Source organism: Aptenodytes patagonicus, chromosome 7 (genome assembly GCF_965638725.1).
Source record: "Aptenodytes patagonicus chromosome 7, bAptPat1.pri.cur, whole genome shotgun sequence".
Classification (NCBI taxonomy): domain Eukaryota; kingdom Metazoa; phylum Chordata; class Aves; order Sphenisciformes; family Spheniscidae; genus Aptenodytes; species Aptenodytes patagonicus.
In genome coordinates, this window is record NC_134955.1 from 66,536,434 (window position 1) to 66,560,962 (window position 24,529).

The following is a 24,529-nucleotide window of genomic DNA, read 5'->3' on the forward strand; positions in this document are numbered from 1 at the left end:
CAGAATGCCCTGAAATTCAATAATACACAACACAGGGAAAGAAATCCCTCAAATGTGGTGTGCTGAAGATCAGGGCTTATACTGACATCGCATGCCATAGCTAGTTACTGCTTCTTGGAAAACAACACAAACAAGCTGTAATCCAAGAAAAAGGAAGCCCCAAGAACAAGTATTAAGAACATTTGTTAATCAAAGGACAAAACATATAGCAAGGTTTTCATTCCTTCGACTTTCATATATTATTTCCATACAGTAAAATATGTACTAAGCTCTCCACAGATGATGCAAATGTCTTACCCTGGCCCAGGGCAGCTGCTGTTCTGAGAAACAAACCAAAATGAGCTGATCATTTGAATTCTCTTAAAACTCATAATATTGGGCCAAATAAAGCAAAGTAGAGCTTACTATACAGTTTAACAAGCCATGCCTAACATCTTTGTGCACTTAAAAACTATAATTAAATTAACTTTACCTGTAAGCTTGGGGGGAGCATGAGGGAGGAAAAGAAAAAAAAATTACAAAGTCATTTTCTCCTCAACTCTGAAAATAGTTCAGGGTCCAAATCCCTATACAAGAAGTAATATAAATAGTTTGGTTTCTGGTAGCAATAACAAAAACAAGGGCAAAATTAATTCTTGTACTTTTATGGCAAACAATCTAAAGCAGATGTTCGAGAATAAAAGCGAGATGTCAAAGTAGTTAACAAGAGCTTTTCAAAACCAAACACAACAGGGCAACTTACAGCTTTATGTGCTTATATAAAACTCTAAATCATCTCAGTCAGCTTCCACCCTTAGCCCTTCTCTATTCTGTGAAGCTTCACAATTACCAAAAATGTTATATTCAAGTCTAAACCACCACAGATTGGTGTCTTCTGAATTACGCACATGCAAATGAGCTTTGCTCATTAGAGATCAGCTGTTGAATCAGGGCCCTTGTAAACAGAAATACATTTCCATGGTTTGAATATCCAGAGTCTCTGGAATAAAGTCCCTGTCTTTAAGAGACAGAGCATATTTTAAAGATATTTTTAAAAAGTTCAGACTGTATTTACATTTCCACTAGAATACTGCAGTTTTGAGACAGAGATCAAACTTCACATTGTAAGGTCAAAACCAACATAAGCATTCCTCAGAATCAGACTTCAAATAGATATTTGAAGTTATCCACACTTTCTTGTTTGCGAGTTCGAAGAATTGCTGATCATAAAGCAAACTTGAGGATATTAAATCTTCTAAGTACAAATTTCACAAAAGACGATGTGTGCATGCAGGAGAATTGAGTCCTTCCATGTTTAATATGGCAAAAAGTTTGTATAAGGTAACCATGAGCATACCCTTTTCAAATGAAACTAGCTTTTACTGTGAACACGAAAGACACTGTGTTAACTTAAAACACCGTTCACTTAGATGTACTTTCCAAAAGGCCTTAAGCTGGATTATACTGATTTAAATAAAGTAAATTAGGCAAGTTTTTGCACTCAAGCTTCCCACACAAATAGGATTTGCCAAGCCTTTTGAGTCTAATCAGTGGTACAATCATACAGGTATACAAGAGACTAAGTACACACACACACACTTCTAGACTCACCAGCAAGAGCTGATTTTTGGCTGACCACAAAGAATTGCCTCCTAAGTCTGTCAGCCCAAGTCTCCATCTACCTGGAAGCCATCCATCCAGCAACACTGGGCTACTGTGCATCTGCATCGCCGTTCCACTTCATTACATGAAACACAAACCCGTCGCTACAGGCATTGGGGTAACTGATACCGTATCACTGAAGTCAATGGGAGCAAATCAGAAACTCTATCGAGTACATATGAATAATAATAGGTTTTTGTGTTTCCTTTCCCAAGTGCTGACAGTTTGGAGGGGTATTCCCCCCCTCTCACCCCAATTCCTGGACTATAATCACATTAATTTCATCGTGCCAAGGCAAGCTGTTCAAGAATCTTTCACAGCACATTTGGCTTAATAATCCACGGTGGGGTTTTGGGGTTTTGTTTTGAACTGTCCAGAAGTGAAGGTAAGATGTGTAACTCTCAGGAAAATTATATTTTCAGCAAAAGATGGCAAGGCCATATCTAAAAGCTTTAACAACCAACCAAACCCTTTAAATCACCAGCAGCCTAAATAACTTTGCCCTAGCTCTGGACAAAAACTTTTATCAGCTGGTAATATAATAAGAAAACCATGTTTTCTCCTTTGGTTTCACATTAATCTTGGGTCACAGTTAAAATGTGACACTGCATCAACTCTTCTCTCCCCTGTCTCCTTTTCACAGCCGTTGCTGTGTCGGCTGAAACATTCATTGCTAGGACTGAGCATTGACAGCCGGTGTGTCTAAGAGACCTACAAGGAAAAAAGCCTGCCAGAGCCTGAAAGCAGCTCACCTTATGAAATCACCTAACCCCCAGCCTCAGCTACCCCAGCAGCTACGCCGGTCAGCTCCGGGGCATTAGCAAAAGTAGGGAGTTGCAGTGACTGTTTGCTGCTATCAAGTCAAGGAAATTCAGACTTTGTTTAATCTTTCATATCTTAGATTTAGACCAATACTAAAAGGCAACACTCAAGTGCTACAAAGAGCGCTCTGTAATTCATACAAGTAGCTGAGTCACAGCAAACCAGCCACCCAGCCAAGATAATGCATCGCTGAATGTACCTACATTTGTTTCTGTCAAGGACTAGTTTGCTTTTCATTATTCATAATGCTTTGTAATGTACTTGGATGCATATATTGTACACACACAGACCAGATTTAGTTTTAAAAAAAATAACCAAGTCTCAGTAATTAGAGAGCTGATTGCTGTGCTCAAATACTGTGTTTTTAAATGAGATGCTCTTTGTGTGCATGGGTGTTTCTGTTATGTATGTATATACACAGATACACACAAATAATCAAAGGCATGAGTTAAATAATTTTGAACAAATACTATCATTGAACATTTTTCAAGACCCTCTAATACCCCAGTCCTGTGCAGATTTACACACAGGATTCATTTAAAGGCACATCAAGCTAACAAATATACTTGCTTTCAGGAAATTTTATCATACACTTACTTGGGGCTCAGACCCAGATTCAGCAACACTGATTCAGCTTAGAAAACTACAAATGATTCAGCTTTAAGCACACAAAGAGCCTCGCAAAGTCAAAGCGGCAGCCGCATACCGATTCCTTTATCTGGATTGTGGCCTACAAGTCCAGTCCAACAAAGCCAAGCAAGCCTAAACCTGATTGCGTAAATTGAGCCCATCCGCTTCCCTGCAATTACCTATGGCAATAAACACAACAGTCTAGGAAGCAGAGGCTTGCAGAAACAGGCCTCCAGAGAAACAACCAGCACCCTGACGACTCTGGTCTCCGCTCCTCGGCCTTCTGTAGACCATTCCAACAGCTCAGAAGTCGAGCAGCTCACAAACAGGTATTAGACACCAGCATCTGCTATTGCCTGGTCCACAGATCCGCCACGATACATCGATGGGCCCTAGGGACTGAAACGCAACGAGGACAAAGGAACAGAGCTGAGAGTTAAGCCAAGAGGTGTACATGCTTGCTTAATTTTAAAGCACACGCTTAAGAGTTTTCTGTGTCAAAGCCAGGATGATCCATACCTTATGACATCGAGCACCTCTGCCAGGTTTAGATCAAAAATTTTATATGACTATTTCAGTGATACCATTAACTAGTCCACAAGCGCAGACTTTTGCTCAATACTCGGGATGCGTATAGTAAGATGAGGCTAGTCAAGTTGCATGGTCCATTTTTGAAGCAAAGACCCACTGGTACTGGTGTGAGTTTTCTCACTGATTTAAATGGATGCTTGACCATGCCTCTCTGACTGGAGGTGGGCATCAAGAGACTAATACAATAATATTAAGAAAGATTTTAAGAAGTATATGGGGCTTCCAAGTAATCTCTCAAGAGTGGTTATTTATTACATAAATCGTCTTAATTTTATTATCTGGGCCCCAATCCCACGGCCTACACAAATTAGAAAATAGTTCCACTAGGGACTATGTGTAATGGGGTCCATTATTCATACCAAATAGATCAAGCATCCTTAGAAAGCTAATTTACAGAGAAAGTTTCCAAATTTCTCTAATCATGTATTTAAAACCTTAAAAGGAAGACAGTAAGCAATTGTAAATCATGCAAACACACATACTCAGTAATCCATATCATTTTAAAAAGTAGACTAGAATTCTAAGAAATGGCTTACTGCAATAGCCATTGAACTAATCGTATTTACTTCAGTGTCTTTTTCGAGTAATTCCTATCTCCGCATTCAACAGTACACTTGACATTTGTCTTCCTAGTTAAAAAAAAAATGGCAAAACGCACTGCAGACAAACCACAACCCTCTGTAAACTTATTTTCAGGGGCGTCACTGTTTATTGATGGGGTGCACCTAATCACATCAAAACCATAAAAGAAAACTTGCTTGCTTTCGAAATGCACATCAGATTTCTTTAATCTGTGCATTTACTAAACTGCATAAATAGAAAACTGGTGGTTTGATGCAATCAGCACAGTGCCATTTAAAGCATAGCACATCACAGCACTCTTAAGTCTTTTTGGAAATACCTCTGCTGCTCAGCAGCACTAGCTTTCCACCAGTTGCTGCTCCACATGCTATTGCCAATCAGCTGCATTTGCTGTAGCGCATTCCAAAGTTTACTAATTAATCTCTGCACTAAACCCCACCGATGGCCGGTTGCCATTTGAAATGATCATCATCTTTTATTTAAAGACATAGTGACCCTATGGTCAAACCCAGACCTTATTTGTAAAAAAAAAAAAAAAAAAAAAAAGTGTGACAAATTTCAGGTAATTAAATCCGCTTCAGTATCAATGAGGGGTTTTTTTTAAACTGGATAGAGAGGCAATTGTTAATGGTTTGAGAGTGTTTATATTAGACATACTAAGTTATTTCAATGTTAATTGTCAGGAACCGAGCAAACTCTCGCATTTTGACCGAGGAGCTACATTCAGCAGATAGTATAAGATGCAAGCTTCTGGAAAAGAGACCATTCATTTCTTGCAAAACAGCATACATGCTTTGAAGTCATGTGTTTTAACGATTCCAGCTTATTGCTACATTTCATATGAGGTTTTAAATACTGATTTCACCCAGTCCAACCTCTCACACCATTGTTGCAGGCTGCTCTCATTCAGCAGTGCATACTGGCTCCGTGACCTTCACAATGACCTCTACAAAAGCAGTTGTGCATTTTACTGTGGTGTAAATCCTCACAGACAAGTCGAACCTGTTCTTTTTGGCATCCAGCCCTTTAGATGAATACTCTGCGGAGATTTATTATGAAAGGGGAATGAAGGGGCATTATTGCACAACATTCATCCCTCACATACGGCTAAGTTCCATCTTTTACAACTCCTGAAGACTTTTAAATAAACAGATCTTCTTAATTACACAAATCACTCTTGTTTCTCACCAATTTTCTGTAATTAAAATTCACTGTTATTTACGAAAAGGTAGACATGCCCAGAAAAAAGCATGTGTGCTAAGGTGTTTTATGTTATTATTAATAAGTAATATTCATACTTCCTGTTACTATACACGAGGGATTAGTGTTTCCTTGCATGCCATTCACTTACAACACTGAAGTATTATTCCACATTGTAGCAACACACACTGCCCTAAAAGGGTCCATTAATTATTTTTGTAATGCCATGAAGTTGCTGCAGGATATTAGACTGTCTCCATAAGAAATACACTTCTATGGTAAAATGATGAATGACGAAGTCTGCAGGTTTTTAATTAGATTTCAGAACAGTAAGAAAGTATTTACAAAGTTATTTTCCGTGGCCTTAGCTTAATACTTCGTATGCCCTTATGCAAATAATTTTTTAAAAAAATCAAGATTAATTGAATCAAAAAAATATAAAAGCATAAAAGAACTGTGAACGGGGCAGATTTTATAAACTAAACGAATCTGCCAAAGTGGTCAGAGTAGTAACCCTATCATTCACATTATCCAAATTCCTTCGGGTTTTCTTCAGCAAAACGTGCCCTGCTAGGGAAGGTGGGGAAACCAAAACAAAAAACACTCAAAGTTGCATTTATACTCCAGTCCAAAAATCGTGTTCAAACTGGCTTTATCTGATAGTCGCTTGGTATTAACCGGAAATGAAGTACTGTGATTGAAGCAGATATTCCCTGATCTAAATCTCTGAATTCCCCTAAAAAGCTCCCTCCCCCCAATGTCAGCTGTCACGGATAATTGACAATGCACACACACATACCTCTGACTGCAAAAATAAAGAACTGCTGTGGGTGTCTCTCCCTGTCACCCACAGGCGATGTCAGGTATGGGTTCTCTCTCCCCTTCCTAAAACTCTCAGCTGGCCATTCCTTAGCTTTCCTGCTCCTCCTTTTCTGCCAGCAAAATCAAAGACAACAGAATGCACAACAGCAAAAATTTCGCCATACAAAAATATAAAGAAAATACACTCTCCTCCCACCTTTCCCAGGTCCATACTGCACTTTCACAGCTCCAGAGCTACAGACAGAGGTTTCCCCAAACAGAATATGCAGCAGTGGTTTTTACCATCTAAATTCACTTCCCACCTGTAGGTCCTCCTCTGCTACCTCCAGCACAGCCCGCTCCTTCATTTCTAAGCCTGATGCTACCAGTGAGATGGAGCAGAGATGGGCTGAAGATAACAGAAGGTAAACCAGCATGGTCATGTAGTGTTGTATTTAACAACAAAGATAAAGTATCCCGAGTTCTAAAGGGGGTTTCTTCCTACAGAAGAAATTTCACATTTTGAAAAGCTGCAGCTGCTGTGTACTTTGCCTCTTCATAAACTAAATAAAAATTAATTAATTAAAAGTGGAGCCATGTTTATACTTTGTTCTTCATGACAAACAAAATAACCCAGATACCACCACTATTTTATTCAGGGTCCTTTTTTTAGAAAAAATTCCAAAGGTTTTCAATTAGGAGATAAACAGACTTAATGCCAAAGTTATACCTGGCAGCTTAGCTACAGCTGAAGTTAGTCACACAGAGTTTAAAAACAGCCAACAGTTAAATGGGTACAGCACTCTTAAAGTAACAGAAATATTCTTGAAGAGTGACATATCTGTTTAATTTTGTATTTCAAATTCACTTAACTAACCAGACACAAAACAGGTTAAAAATTAGCATAAAGCAGACGCTGTACGCAACAGTATCAATGAAACTAAACTGATACAACATTAAGCTTTAGTATAAACTGCACCTTAAGGGGTTTGGGGTTTTTTTACCCCTTATTCCAAACAGGTTTTCGAATTGCCTCATTTAAGATAAATTCTTGGCCTAATCCTGTCTAGGCTTTAGATCCTACATAAATTAAAATGGGAGTTCAAGCTCAAGGCATCATCCCACAAAGAGGCAGATTAAGGTAAGTGAAAACTGAATGGGTGAAGACGAAGGAAGCATGAAGTTCCCATTGCAATCCCCTCTACATCCTCCCATCAGCTCTCAAGCCAAGCCCTCTTCCTCTCCCCCCACAACAAAAGAAAACCCTAATCATGTTTTACTGGTAACAACCAGAAAGGGGAATCCCTGGTGTGCAGGCATGGCCAAGATAGTGCCAACAGACCTTGAGCACCAGGATCTAGATGTCAAAGATCTATGCCAAGATCTCCTCTCTCAAGCAGACAACACTGAAGCCCTCCAACTCTATCCATATTAGAGTTTGTGTGTGGCTGGCAGAAAATCCAACAGTAAAACTCCACAGGTTATCCCTTTTCTGAACCTGTAGTCAGGATCTGGCTCAAATCCCACTCCAGATTGAAGTGGAGAAAAAATGCTGCCACTCCCAGTGTCGTTACCATCACGCTCTTACAGAAACTGCCACCTTTTTGGAAAGGCAGAAAATTCTTCAAATATTTACTAATCAATTATTCAAACTTTGCTTGTTTGAACTCAAAGGGCCTATCACAGGGAAGCATTACAAGCTGGACATCTTTATATACATTCTTGGATGTATGTGGCTTTTTTTTTTTATGCTAGCCATGTACACATGCCCACAGGTACACAGACACAGGCAGCCCTAAGCCCTGGTGCCAAAGACTGCCTAACGATGGCGAGGATCAGATGCCTACACCCATCCCTTTTAGATCTGTCAGCACGTCTGCACAGCACAGACCAGCAGCTCTTGTTTACTTGAGCACTGCCTCTGACAGTCTTGCAGAGGATCACATTTCTGTGATTCTCTTTCTATGCTTTGGAGAAGAAAGCAGTGCTGTATTTATTTACGCCTCTCTTTCAAGAGGTGAAACAGGAGAATGGACCTCAGACCTAAAAATATACGCTGCTTTCTTCCTGTGCACAGCCCTCAGTTTTAAATTGTTCCTCCCTCCAACCTACTTACCTTTCCACTGTCTTCCAATTCCACAGGCACCACCTTTAAACATACCGTCTGTCTCCTGCAGGATCTACCTCACCGTCCCAGAATAATGCAAGAATCGTTATTCTTACACAAACCCATCATTTAATTTTCTACTAATCATTGCAAATGTTGCAAGTTCCAGTTTCCTGGCCCCCATCCAGCTAATTTAGATAGATGGTTCCACATGTGCTCTCTGTCCCTCCATTTCCTGCCCATACCACTACACACATTTGTCTAAGTGAGTCAAAGCAGGTTTCTTTGTAGTCATACTATTCTGACGTATTTTGTATTTTTTTAAAATGAGCCTGCATAAAATACAACCTATTACCATGTTATTATCCGCTTTGCAAGAGGCAGAGGATTTTATTGTGCTGCCACACGTTCTGCTGAACTATAACACACATCACAAACTACATCCGAGCCCCGCATTTCCCCAAAATACAAATGTTACCTGTGTGGCAACTATGTTCAGGCAAAGCAGAACAATAAAATAGTCAATTCTCCACTTTGATATACTACATTATCCAGGTTTTTCTTCTTAAAAAAAAAAAACCACAACATTTAAGAGGAGTAAAGATAAGCCAAACTTTCAGAGACCAAGGCACTCTTCATGAGGATAATTTCTCTTTCATTAGTAGCCAACGTTGTCAATATTCCTTTCCAGCGACACCTTGACTGACACACTGAGTCCAGACTAGGTATATATGGGGAAATTCACCTTTTGATGTCCAACACCGATTGCCTAAAACAATGTTCCTTTCTCCCACTCTCTGCACCTGAACAAACATTCTTAAGGAAAATTACTTTTGAAGTCTCCTTGGTACAGAACATTGTCTCTTTGATCCAAAACATCTTTTGCTGCAAGTACCCTAGCACAATACAAGTGCATCTTGGATGAGTACTGACTACTGAAAACTAAGGCCTCCAACAGCTCCTTTGAAATACATCTTTATTTTTAAATGTATTTTTAATTTACAAATGTGCTCTTTTAAAGCTGAAAAGTCGACTCCTCTAAGACCCTGTAGCAAACACTCATTTATCTGCTGTGCTCACTTAGGCACGAGTTAAGGTGCGGAAAGGTGGTACGCACGCACACACACAGCATGGCCTCAATCAACATGCTGAAGATTTTTTTCCTTGTAGGAAATTCACATATTAGTAAGGCTGGTGTACCTTGTAACAGAGATTAACACAAAACAGAAGATGCTGTGGGAAACGCAAGTCCTGCATGTACACCCCTGCCTACAGCCAGAACCCTTGGTAACAAGCCGGGGGGTGGGTGGGGGGTGTTACGTTTGAAACCAGCCAAGTGTGCACACACCATCCCCTGCTGCCCTCGGAGACCAGACTTCTTACACAGGAACTGGTCCAGACAGATCAGTACCAGAACCCCCAATTCCCCAAATCCTTCTGTCCCAGAGCTCTCCTATAAGTCCCAATCTCATGCTGGAGCCTCTTAGCCCTTCTTCCTAAAAACTCCGCTATCCCACTTATTCCCACCTTTCTGCCAAACTCTGCCCCAAATTTCCCCCCTCAGAGCGATGGCCCCATGTTCCCCCATGTTCTCTCCAAAGCACTTCACATCCAAGTCCCAACCTCTTCCCCCACCCATCTCACCCACTGCCCTATGCTTCCCCATCCCTACAACCCCATGCTCCACCATGACACCACTACTGCTGCTGCCGGCACTTGATACCGACTTCCCTGCCACGCTTCTTCCAGCGATTACCTCCCACCATGGCCATCCCTCTCGTCCTCCTCTTGGCTCCCCTTGCATGACTTTTTAAGTCTGGCAAGAATTTCAAAAAAGCCAGATACAGGCTGTACTTACCCAAAATTTGTCTGAAGAAGGTCCCGAGAACAGGCAAGGAAGAAAATATAGGCATACAGGAGATCTTTTAACTGTGCTGCAAGGTGAATCTACTCCACATCATCAGCAAATATACTCTAGTTCATTGAGAAATGGAATAACCAGGAATAAAACTAGTCTTGAGATAAGTCTGCACACACGTGCCTAAAACCAAACAGACACAACCCAACTGACCGCTGACTCAGAGGAATCTGTGAAGCCATTAGCCCAGCTCTGCCATTCCGGGTCACCAGCCCTCCTCCAGGTAAACAACAGAGAAGATGAAGGAATGACACAAAGCTACTTTGATCAGGAGCAACAGAAGAAAGGATTAGAACAAAACACGTAGTGTTCTCACTAATGCAGACAAGTGCTAAGAAAAAGGGATCATGGCAGAAAGATCACACATCCTTCTATGCACATACACAAATTTACTACTTTAGCTTGCCTAAATGGCTTCAAATCCTTCATTGCTCTTACTACAATTCTTTAAAAGTTCTTACTGCTCTCCTTAAAAGAATTTTCCTCTCTAAAGAGTCCTCTTCTCTGCTGACGAATGTCATTTCACATCCAGTCTGTAGAGTGGAGACAGTCTATCAACCATTTGCAGAAGAAATCAATGCTTTTATTGTTAAGTAACAATTAAGGCATCTGAACTATTTTTTTAAGACCTAAATTCTAAAATATTTAGTTCTCTGAAGTCCTCTTTACATAGTCATCTTCAAGTGCATAAAAAGTTCCTACAACCAACCTGCTTTTGTCACCTACCTAGGCAGCAAATGAACTTGCATCAGGTCAAGGAAACGCACAGTTACAAAGTTTCCCCTAAAATGTAAAAGCAAGGGCAGCAAGTGCTACTAGAGGCTGCGCAGGAGACTGCAGAGCCTCCATCTCCGGAGGTCTTTAAGAACAGGTTAGACAGGTACCTGTCATGAAGTACCCCCGACTCTGCCTCACAGCGGGGGGAAGGACCCCATAACCTCTCGAGACTCCCACCCAGCACTACGATTATACAATTCCACAAATACCCACTGCAAATTTGGCACCAAAGCCTCTCATTTTATCCATTTTTCTTCCCCAACTTAAAATTCCACCCTTACAGAGGAACTTTGTCCGTTTTCATTTTTTTTATCATCTCTATCAAGACACATTCACTTGCTTATACTCACACTTCTAGACAAGCTATTTATTTCTGTTTCACCCTAGCACTACTTTCTGGTATGTTTACTTTTAAACAGTGCATCAAGCAGCACTATTTAACAACTTTTTGCATTAAAAATGTGGTTTAATAACTTTGCACTGCTCATTTAGCACAAACTCTAATATTTAACATTTATGATGTTTGCAACTCTTGGCCAAAGCATAGCATCAAAAGAGCATACATGCACTAAATTGTATCTTGTTAAGAAGAACAGCAGCACTGAAAAAAGTTATATTGGAACAATCTATAAATGTGTTTACATTATATGAATGATTTGCTGTTCCTTCACAAGGCATGTAGGAAGTCAGCACTTCTCAAATGTGTAAAGTATTTCCATGTGCTTAAAGCATGATCTTTCCAAAACAAACAATGATTGAGAAATTTTTTATTATTCTTTATTTCCCTGCCAGCTGTTTTTTTGGACTCTCCTCTCAGCCACCTTCTTTCTTTCAGTCAGATCTCTCCTTATTGCTCACAGTAACACCTACTCAAGCAATAGCATATTCAGAGCTATAAGACTCAGGAATAGGAAGATCTCTGGCTGACTTAGACAGCATTTTTCTTAAATCACTTTACAACGTGTCTTTGTGCTGTCGTAGCTAGTGGCAGGTCTGGCTGTTGCTTAGGGTGGAATTTGGGGATCCTATGTTAGGACCTAAAGCCCAGTTCCTGCTGCTCTGTCCCAGTGCCTCCTGCCATACGGGCAGGGGAGCAGAGAACAGCCCGGCTGAACCCTTCCGGCAGCCTTCTCCCGACGAGCCTTGTCCTGTGCAGCATCTTTTCATGGGACCAAAACAACATGCTGCAGGACACACAGATGTACTTCTGAAATTTGATGGTAAAGAGTCAGGCGAGCAAGCTCTTGGGAAACTCCATAAATCAAACAGGAGATTAAAAAACCCAACAAAAAAAAAAAAAACAAAAAAACCCCAAACCCTAAGAACAGTTACATTCCAAAAAGTGACAGCTAAAGGGTAGATCTGCTCCACTGCTGGCTACAGCCACTTTACTAACAAGTACCTTTGTCTTGCTGTTCACTCCTCTACAATTAACAGTGTTGGCACTATTTCATTTACTAAATTCTAGTCATTACAGCTGTGCAAACTTATGGGCCTAATTTGTATTTACACTAATGTGTCTATAAACATGCGCTGCTTTAGCCATGCCTTTAGCCTTAAAGCAAATGAACAAATATTTATTCTAAAAGAGCAGTATAAGAGAGCCCAACCATAAAAAAGAACCAGGTCAAGCAGTTCTGATTATGTCTGTCCACCAAACAGTTTAATTTCAACGATGGCATCTTTCCTAAGGCATTCCAAACAGAAATACTGCAAAGAGATACGGGGAGACGTAGAACTGCATTTTCAAAATCCAGTCTCCTTTCCCCAACGCCAGCATTGTGTAAATGAGGGGAGGAGAAATGACAAATACTGACATTTACTTTGGTTTTTTTTCCCAAAAACATTTCTTAGCTACACTGGGGAAAAAAATCATTAAGTCAACATAATGTGCTTAATGTTTATGCACTTTGATATAATAGCAATTACTTAGTAAGGCCAGAACCCAATTATATGTTCTGGACTTCAGTCTGTGGGCTGGAGTGTACAGGAAGCGTTCTGATGATAGATCACTTAAAGTTTATCTGGCATACACTTCAAAACCAGAGTTCAAAAACTTCAAGCACAGTTCTGCATGTATGTGCTTGACTCTTAACAAAACATCTCTATTTAAATAGAGGGCTAGAGATTTAGAACGACAAATATATTTACTACTGCTAATCATTCTCTATCATGCTACTCGGAAGTTGCAGGCATATTGTACATATAATCCTACGAGATTTAAGCGAGCAGTATGTGGATCACAGGACTCTACATCACTGTTAAAATCCAGCACGTTAGTCCTAAACTGAATTCTACCATTCAGCATTTTTAGTATCCCCTAGTTCATACATTTGAATTCCATACCCATGTATTGTCAGAGATGGTGGAGATCCAGCAGCCGCCATTTCTTTTCCTTTTTTGCTTTCCAGAAACAGGTATCCTTCTCAGCAGATCAATGCAATGCTCATTGTTAAAAACAGGATATCATTATCGATGACAAAAATTCAAAGCTAAAGCAACATGCAATATATATTCTTACTAGGAATCGTGACAAGGTGCTTAGGAACTGCAGAACCCCACTAGCAGAGTTGGTGTTACAGGGCTATGTGCACCTGCTCTCCAAACATGCACCCCCTGTGAATCTCCACTCCAGGGAAGCTGCTTGGCCAGCAGTGCTGGTTCTCTGAGCATCTTCATCCAGAGACCTGCTGGAAAGCGCTGCGACTCCCCTCTCACCGGCACATTTGGGCTTCCTCTGCCACGGGACTCTGCTTCATGGGACTGAGGCGCAGCCCAGCGTGTCCGAGCACTGAGCTGGGATACAGCCATCGTGCACGCAGACACCAAGGCTGCAAGGGCAATGCAGCAGCCTCATAGTATGGATTCAGCCAGACTCCTGCTGGAGGTCTAGATAATGCTCAGTGCCACTGAAAATTTTACCTTTACCTGCATGCTCTCTAAAACAAATACGTCTATTCCAAGAGGATCTTACGTCTAAACACACTACTTCCTCTTGAAAACACGTGTTGTGATTTTGTTGTGATTCTAAACTACAATGTGTTGTGAAAAGGGAGATACTCCACCCAGCTGCAAAAAAGAAATGTACGTAGTATGAGCCAAATGAAGATTAAAAACAAAACACCAATTAAACTTGACTGGCATACATCTCAAAGACATCAATTCCATCTGAAGTATTTCAGCCTGAAGATAGACCAGCTGAGCTAACAGTGAAGGAAGGAAATAGGCTTGATTTTTTTTATTTATTTTTTAACTTTAGGCAAATACTAAAAGCACTTAAAAAAAAAGCCAAAAAACCCACCAAACCACAAACAACACACACCACCCCAAAACCAACAACCAAACCAACCAAACCAGAGCAGTAAGAATTGGCAAAGCAAGGCTGGAAGGCTGAAATGGTTCCCGGTCACACAGATGAGGTGGCAAAGCACTCTCGGGAGCTGCAGAATAGTTGTAGTCTAAACCATAGTGCGACATGCACTTCACTTACCTCAGAGTACCTGGCATATGTCTAAGCAACTTCGAAGGAGCACAATTGATTAAAAAGGTATTTTGACAGACTTTTTTGTATTTGGAACAGGATTTTGGATAATTGCTTCACAAGCTATAAAAGAAACAGACTGAAAAACAGGAGCAGCCGCTGAGCAGTTGTTTGCACAGGAAGCAATATTGTAGGAAAAGGCAATAATGAAGAACAGTTAATTTGACCTGAGCTGATGAGGTCAATGTTTTATAAGAAATAGCTCCACATAACGTAAAATAAGAATGTTTTTTCCCCATTAGAATAATACTGCAAGTGTAACACTGCACAAAATCTATTCCCTAACACTTGTTATGCTCAGCTTAGTGGTAACGTGCATTCCTGAGGTGTCCTAGACATCCTGTGTCTGATACAGATCCATTCCTCTGAAATATTGATTCCACTGCTCCCTCTTGCAAGCTCCAGCTGCTTCAGACTGCTTCAGACTCCCCAGCATTCAGCTACTAATGGCCTGAAACTACAAGAACCGGAATAAAATCCTGGTAATATTCAGACACACAGAAAGTTAAATGTAACATTGCTGCTGTGATTTGGACAGGGAAGCAGAAGCAGATATTTCACTCTTAATTCGCTGCCATTCAGGGGTGCTGTTGACAGGAGATGGAGCCCGGCTCAGCAGAAGAGACACGAGGTTAGGAATTTAGTAGGGCTGGATCCTATTCCTCCTTCCACCACTGCTCTGCTGTCTAATCCTGGGTGAGTACATACCCTCGGGCATCTGGTTCCCCTCCCGCCCTGACACATCTATTTAAACTGCAAATTCAGAGGGGTAGTGACCATCTTGGTAACAACGAAGCATGTACAACACTCTGCACTAATATTTCTATTAGTAAATATTCCCACTGCTATTAAGTAATAAAACAAAAACCATGATAGAAATTGAACGGTCAGTGATGCATTTTGAGGTATTTGGGTATGAATTGTAAAAGGCAAACTCTCCCAAGTGGTAGCAGGCCAGAGGACACCTATGTTCTTTTCCTGCATATTTGGGCAATCCAATTAGAGGTAATTGAGTTTTTAACTACATGAAATTACTTCAAGAATACCATCACTAGCAGCTAAGTCTCCTGGGAGGCTGGGGGAAGGGAGCAAAGAAACATTATAAAACTGGAAGGAACAGAAAAGGGACACGGCATGCAGCCTGAAACACACTGAAGAGAGCACGCAGCTGAGACAGTCCAAGGCATTCATATTTTTTACAAACATGTAAATAGCTGGGCCGCAGACTCAAAGGTTTGCATGCTCCCAGTTCAATGAATTAAAGAGGAGTTAAATACATCTACGCTTCTGTGCGTTTTTAACCGCAATGGTAAAGCACAAATCCACAAGCACCAAAAGGCTCCTACAGTCCTGTAAACACCAGAGACATAAAAAGAAAACTAAATTACTGTAATGAAATTGATTCCTGCTGCATTTGCAAACTGCCATTCATGTGCAATGCATATGAGCACCTCTTTCACACATTAAAATTAGCTTCACATTAAAGCCACCTCCCAACCAGAAATGGTCACTATATTCACCAAGAAACAGAAGAACTGTTCTATTGCCAGACCTTAGATTTCTTTTGCACACCCTGATAAGCCCTAGAAATGCTAGAAACCTCATTCATTTCCGACAACCTTTGCTCTTTTTGACAGCTACTAAAATCTAAAGTACAAGCATTGACAGGAAATAGTATTTTAGCACTACTGCAACAATTAAGATTGCTACAGTTTCTTTTGTAGCTTTACACTGATTTCAGATTAGACTTAATAAAACTGTTTTAAATATTCAGATGTGCTGAAAGCCTCTTTCTTAATATGATGAACATAAGCAGAAAACCCTGAAGCACTTTCTTCCCCTGTTTAGAGGTAAATCAAACTGATTGATTAGGAAGGTATGCTTCATGCACAGAAGAAATAATTTACTGAAATAAAATTTAAAAATTAATGAGCAGACTGCAAAGAAAAAACAGCTTCCACTTGAAAGGAGAAAAAAAAAACCAATTTCACAAAAGGAAAAGTGAAGGAGACCCTATCCCCATGAGCTAATTGTCTGTCTTGTGCTATAGGGGATGCTCTTGCTTAGCTTACAAGTGAAAGACGCTCCCTCCCCCCCACAAGCATAGGAACTCCGCAGTACTAATATGACACCTTAAATGAGCCAACTTCCTTGAGCATTGCCCAGGAGACTAGAATGGGCATGCCTCTTACTTCAGAAACTGAGAAACGTGTCAAATTATCAGTCAGGCTGAAGAACATCTCTGACCAAGACCATCCCAGGAAAAACACTCATGTTCAAGCTGAAAAAAAACCACAGATTGCCCCAACTAGCATATTTTTATAGCCTTTGTGTAAACACAAACTCTGGATTAGCCAGCATCTCAGCTAGCTCTATCTGGATTCCCTTCTTTTGAAACAAAATTAAGGAAAACACCCACCAGAAAAGGTCAGTGGCCAAACTACTCGGAAAAAATAAAAGCACAGGGGAAGAACGTACACAGTGATTCATTAAATGTGTGCTGCCGAAACTCTTAACAGTGAGCAGAAAACAGACTTTTCACAGAAACTATACTTAATTCGCAGAACTGTTGAGCCAAACAGAGCATTAACTGGAACTGTATTTTTTAAGAAATTCTCAGTACTCCCCTAGAGCTGTCCCCACCCATATAAGTGGTGTGAACCCCATGGCTCAGAGAGGAACAAAGTTAAAGCAACTATAAAGAGTGCTGCCCTTCAAGGGCAGCACAACAAAAGCTCTGCCTATTTCAAGTGTACACCTATGCAAAACAAATGGACTGAGCATCTCAGGCTTTTAGAAAAACATTCAACCTGGAAAATAAGCATGTCATAAGGTGAGTACCCAGGTGGGAATTCACCTTATGCTGTCACTAGAATACACTGTCACAGATCACCAACCACACCAAATCACATACAATGAGCAGTATTGCTTTTCACAAAACTAACACCGTTCGGAGCCGAACAATATGCATTTGACTACAGTAACTTTCCAAGACGCATCCCAGTCCTAATCTGAAAACATCAAGAATTATTAGAGGTTTCATTGCATTCCAGAGTCAATTTTAACAGTGAGGCCAATTAACCAGTGGAACATTGTGAACTTTAGGTCTTATTTGTTCCTTCACTTCCTATTTAGATCCTATTTGTTTAACTAAGGTTACTGGTTCTTGCTACATTTACCGTTGCACTGTTCAGATTTGGCATGTTCTGCGTTAAGGAGGTACTTACTGTAAATTGAGTCACATCTTAACCTTCTCTCAAACTAGAGGCAGAACGCAGTACGAAGCATATCTTTCTGCCTTTGAATGGAGCTTTTTGGCTCCTCTTTACGTTCTTTCTGATTTTTGCATTCAAAATGCAGTTGGCAGAACTCTTCAGTCCATGAGTCTTCCTAATACTGCATTCAGAAGGAAAAGTCCTTTCCTATCTACTGCTGTACTATTCACATACCCAAGGCCCCCCCAACACACACATGCTGTGGCCAAGGGTCAAACTGGTTTACTTGCTTAGCTAAACTTCCAAATCCTCTTCACAGAGCCTGTTATTTACTCTTCTATTTATAATTTTGCATTTAGCCATGTTAAAACACATTTCATTCAAATGAGGCCAGTTTGTCAAAGCAGCCCTGTAAACTGCCAGCTTGCGTGTCATCCATAGAAATTCAACATCTGCTTCCAAACACTGAACTGTGTCCTAGCAGAACACCCACAGAAATATTCCCATGCTGTGGTAACCAACAACTACTTTCGTAGTTGTAATTTCGTAGAAATTACAAGTTAGCCAGTTAATTCATTTACTGTGCAGAATCTCAATATTGTTATTATTCTGTAATGTAATTTCTATATAATTCTAAAAATCAATGTCATGCAATAACTAAATCAAGCACCCTATAAAGAAAATATGGAAACATTCATCCTTCTCAACAAAACCTGTAATTTTATGGGTGTAAAATCTGTTTTGCTTGATGTAATCCATTTTCCATAAATAGTAGTCACCAACTTCAAATATTCCTATCCTTAACTTTATTGTTAACTGTACTTATTCCTAATTTTCTTTTTTAAGTTTGTTTTTTTTTTTTTTTTAATCTAGGACTAAGGTCAGTCAGGGTGAGGTTTTTTGTTTGTTTGTCTGGAACCTAACAAATTAAACTAGTCATCTACTCACACTGTCTGAACACCGATAAAGTAACAATTGGTTATCTGGAGTATGCCCTATTATTCCAAACGTTAAGCTTTAAATGTCATGATGATAGAAATCTCCTCATCCAAGTCTTTCACCATTCCTGGATGAAGTTTACTTAGGGCTGCAGATTTGAAATGTCCACTACCTCATACTGCATTTAACGTCCATTTACAAATGCATTAGAAAGTACTTCCATTGTCCTCATCATATAGCATAAGCTTATCTTCTTCCTTTTCCCAGAAGAAAGGCCAACAGCTTTAAGAAATTCTGATAATACATTTTAACAGCAATAAAAAGTACAGGTATTCAGTTAGAATATTTTTTAAACAACAAACATTTTCTGTCCACTAGCTTTTCTACACAAACAGAAAACATCTCACGAAGCATATCAATCTCTCCCAGACTCTTAGATTTTAAAAGAAAAAGGAAGAAGATACAATTTATACTACAGAAAAACAATCTGCACAACTTTGCAAAAGCTGACACTACTTTTGGAAAAATAAGCTGCAAGTGCTTCAACATTGTGAACTCTCTGGGGAATAATGAACATAGCACAGATATCCCTGACAAAATAAATTGATTAATTGATGAGAGACTAGTTTGATGCAAAGGTTTTGGCTTTGCTGACTTCTTGGTTTGTTGAGGAGGGTGAAGAGTGTGTTGGTTATTTTCAATACATCATTTACCATTGTCAATTCTAAAATACAAAGTCTAAAAAAAAGTGCAGAGATTTAAAACAAAACAAAACAGGAAACCAGTTAGGTGCAAAAAAGATCAGTAACTCATGCTCCCACCCCTAAAACCCTCCACAAAACTTTACGTTTCCACACACAGGCTGATGCATACTTGTACCATGTTGTGATAAAGAACAGGAATGCTGACAGATCTTTAGCTGTCACCGTAGCAGTAACACATTGGCAAAAATACTTGTTGCTTCCTAGAGTCCAATAACAATGAAAATAGCATCCTTAACCACTCATTACCATCTTCTAAATCGTCCGTCTCATACTCACGGATTATTCCGGTGATTAAAGTAAATCTGAAGAAAGTGCAGCCTATTCTTGAACTTCCAAAATTTCAACTTCCAGAATTGGTACGCAAATGAGACAAAAATAATTCAAAGTACACCACAACTTTTCAGGGAAAGAGGTATAACTTGTTTTTTTATAATTATGCAATGAAAATATTTCATATATTCCAACTAGCAGAATGATGAAACTCTTAGATTAATTCCTATTTAATTGGAAGACAACAGTCTATTTCACATAATACGCAACTCAGGTTTAAATAACCTCTAAATTTCATATGAGGAAATCCTTGGTCTTTTGAAAGGCATTAAAAAAAAGAAAAAAGCAAGTCTTACCATTTTGATGCCAGTGGAAAACGTGACTGGTTTAACAGGTTTGGGTTTTTCCAGTTGCATTTCTAGCTGAGTAGATCTGTCCTTATGCTGAGCTAAAAGCAGTGAAGCAGGAAGATTGGAGCTCTCCTATAAACATACAATGAACAAGTTTGAATGCTAAACCAAAACAAATATTAATTAACACTGCATATTCTTCAAAACTGCAAGCTGTGTCTGAAGGGCCATCACTAGCAGAGCAGCATAATGCTAACTATCCTCTCTATGAGAAACAGTTTACAGAAAACGATCATTTTCAGTAATAAGAAAAAGCTGCAGCAACCCCATAAATCAGAGTAACCTGCAAACAACCGTTTTTATAGAATCCACATTAAAGACAATATAACAGGCTCCTTATTCCAACTGGCCAATGCAACTATATTTATTAAAATAAAAAAAATATTAGAACTTAATCAGAGAAGGAATAATACCAAGTAGTATAACTTGGATCAGATGTTTATCTAAGACGCATTCTTTTACCAATGAATTCAGACCAGTTTGAAATTGTTTCCCATTAGATTTCACCTGAGGCCGTTTGGAAATGATCCTTGCTCTGCTTTGCACAATGGCACTATTGTAAGTGCAACCAACAGCATATTTATTTTCTCCTTCACCAACTTATTTTTAGGGAAGCCAGCCAATTTAAAAATATATATATATATATATATAAAAAGTAATAAAATGAATAGTTAAGCAAATGAACTATTTAAACTCTCAGAACAGAATGATTATTAACATACATATTTGTAACTGCATTCGTGAGAGAGTCAGAAAATTATTGGCCAAGTAATTTTCTAATAAACTAATGTGACTATCCACACACACACACCAAAATCCTTGAGACTTCCTAGCTAGAATGACTGTAAAGTTGAGAGCAGGGAAGAAGTTCAGATGGATTCTTCCCGGACTGCTCTAGCGCAGTATTTTATTCCTAAGGCCCTCAAACATCACATATGCTTCTGTTTCACAGAACCAAGAAAATACTGAACTATCAACCATATTTGTTATGGAAAAAAAACAAACAAACGTTAATAAATGAGACTGTGACTTTTTATTTACAACAGGTAAGAAGTTGGAAGTTTTTAATGCCGCGAGATGCCTTGCTGTTCATGGTATCCTAGAGAAATGTTCTGAAGTGATCATGAAGAACAGTCATGTTGTACACTGACTTTTCACATCACTCTCCAGTCCTCCTTCCTCTCTATTTTTTGTTACACTCTCTTTGTCTTATGACTAAATTGCAAGTGCTAAAAGCAGAAAAATCTCACATGACAAGATCTGGTCCAGGGTCACAAATACAACAACTAAGGCACAGGATCCTACTCACATTTCTGTGATTAACCGGGAGGAGGGGAGGGAAGAGGTTAAAAACCTAAATTGTAATAATGAGACGTCTAATTTCTGTACAACTGGGAGAAAATTTGGACCACGAACGCACTGGTTTACAGTCTGCATCTTCAACGCGTGGTACATGTCTGTAACCACCATGCAGCAGCACATGGTGCTAGCTGCCAGCAGAGTTTAAGGATGCTGGATTCTTTTAATCATCAGATTTAATATGCTGGGGAGAAGGGAAGAGTGTGAAGTGTTCTCTGGTTCGTTTTGCCCTCTCACATTCCTTAAACGTTCACTGCATTTCTAACACAATAACGAAGCCAATTTTTGTACCAACTTCTCAAGAGTTCTCACGATGACCGGTAACCAGATTACACAACTGTGGGAAACCCACACCGTGCCAGCAAGCCACCACATCCATGATTGTTTGTCCTTTCTAATACGCACATAGCCCTTCTGTTAACTATTAACACACATGAAAGGTCCAATCCTGTAAGCATTTACCCATACTAGCAATTTTCTGTATGGGAAAACAAACTGTCTAACAGTATGAACAAAGCTAGCTATATGCAAAAGTTTCTGAAAGGTTTGTCTCAAAACCCCTGAGGTTCTGGTAAAAGTGGGGACACTTGATGTCTTTAAGACACCTTGCCCTTTGCTTGACTCCAAGCTATGCCACAGCCCAGGGAAAACCTGCCTCTTTGCCATGTGCTGCAATGCCATTTTGCTCATGCCTGCAAGTATGGGCTCTTGAAGAGGAGAGCGCAAGTCCCATAGCACCAAAGACATCTAAGAGCAGATCTATAATTCTCTGTGCACAGGTGAGAGAGTTTATACAGTAAATAAAGGAAGCGCTTTAATATTTTACTCAGCCCCGATTATCCAAGTCTAGAGGGTTAAAAAAACCAAACCCAAAACAAAACGCACATACAACTCTTCCAATAATATGTAAGATGCATTTGAGACTACAAGTCTAAATTACAACAAGGTGTTGTGCTTTTAAAGTGAGAGGTTTTATTGTAAAAGAGGTCACTTATAATGAAGGTAATACAAAATCTGCCTAATTTAGTACTGGGAGGCAAAACAGGCAACAGGTAACAACCTAGGCAAAGCACCTGATTGCTCTTCCAGTAGCCCGCGACACCTTGCTCACCTTTCCAGCAAGTGATACTGGCCCTCCCCTCCCTGCTCCCAGCAAAGGACGGGTTCGTGGAGCCTTGGCCCCAAGTCCAGTCCTTTCTGCATGACCCACTGAGCTGACCAGGAACCAGAGCCTGCTGCACAACATTTTAAATAACAAACATTTCGGCGCCTTTTTCTCTACCTGGACTACCTAAACTATAAGCTCTTTGAAGACGGGACAGTATTCTTGTACCCTTTTGTAAACATCCGAGACCTTTACTCAATATGATAATACCATAAATAATACATGTAAGAAATTGTGAATCTCTCCTCAGCCATTAGGATTTAAGCACCAAAGGTAAAATTCTCTTCTTGGAAGAGGAAAGGCCCGACATCTCTACGTGCACCACGCAACAAATTCATCTTAAATTTTCTCTTGCTGCTCAGTATGGGGGTGGGGGGAAAAAAAAAATCTTGAAAAAAATGACCAAGACCCAGGTCAAGTGGGCTGTAGGTTCCCAGAGCCAGGTGATGCATCCAAAAGAGACGATTCAAAAGCGATAGGTGAAATGTCAGCTTCCCACCTTCCTCTACACTCACAATCCTGCCGAGTCAGTAGTTTTGCCACTAGTATCACTGTAGCCAGAACTTAATCCTTGTTGTTTTAGCGCAGTACCAGCAACCATAGATATAAGATTATTTTTTTAATGTAATTCTTTGCTACTGCTTATGCTTGCTTTTGCTGCATTTTTCAATTAAGTTTTACTTATGATCAGCTTCATTTTCAGATTTGCAGCACAGCATTAGAAGGATTTCAGAGACCATTGGAAATGTTTGTTTAACAACTGCTCGTTTTCCAGAGACTTTGTAAGTCATTGTACAAACACTTCAGTGCTGGTTTTATAAACCTTTAGTATTACAAAACAAGTTTTGGCTCAAATTTAAGTTGACAGCGCCCCTTCATAAACACAGACACAACTTAAAATTGCCCTGTTTCCTTCCTTGGCCTTTAAAAAAATCACCTTTCTGTTGTTTTTAGAATATTCAAGATATGTTTTAATAGCAATACATATGCAATCACAGTTAAAACTACCTATTTTGGTCATGTTTTAAGGATTATTTATAACCATTCTTTCCTCAAGCCACCTGGTGAAGTAGGCTTCCAGTAAAACCAACTGCTTTGTAAAAATGAAAAAAAAAAAAGGAAAAAAACCCCAACAAACCAAAAAACACACTGGTCTGTAGTAAATTAAGAGTGTGTTTTAGAACAGGATTGAAATAAGTCAGAAACCAGTTAAAAATCCCTATTCTGAGCCATTAACTCAAGTTCATAGTGGAGCTTTTATTAATCGATCCACTACTCAAACTATTCCTAATTGTGTGGATTGTAAGCACTTTTACCTTTAAAGTGAAAAGACTGCTGGATTCAAAGTTATAGTCTTGAGGGATTTTCAGAAAACCTTTCTGCTCATCTCTGCTTTTGTCTACAAAAAAATGAAACACCAGCTCCTTTCAGCAAAACCAATGACAGGTTGCCAGGACTCCTGGCTTAGGAAAAGGCAGCTCTTCAGGAGAGCGCCTGAAGCTTCTAAATCACACATTGATGCCCCCTCTTCACGTCAGTGCCTTCTGCACTGGTTCAAAGTGGAACTCTACTTTTCCAGGAATGGTAGAAAAGCATCTGTATCTTGAATAAGAACTGAGAATACGAAGCAGGAATTAATGCTATATTAATGTGAGATAAACTGAAATGAGAGAAATTCTGATTTAAATCTGCCAAGCAGCTTTAAACCACATTGACATAGCTGCACACGTGTGCATGCATACATACTTCTCCTTTTTCCTGATTTCCTTCAAGGTTACACACACACTGTTCTCACGG

General features: G+C 39.7%; 1 protein-coding gene across 2 annotated transcripts in view; it reads right to left on the bottom strand.

Annotated features, from left to right (window-relative positions):
* MNAT1 (MNAT1 component of CDK activating kinase) overlaps window positions 1-24,529 on the bottom strand; it is a 129,104-nt gene that overhangs the window by 48,700 nt on the left and 55,875 nt on the right. For both annotated transcript variants that reach the window (XM_076345646.1, XM_076345647.1), the window contains one exon: window positions 20,155-20,280. In XM_076345646.1, coding sequence (XP_076201761.1) covers window positions 20,155-20,280 — 126 coding nt within the window. The remainder of the gene's footprint in view (window positions 1-20,154; window positions 20,281-24,529) is intronic.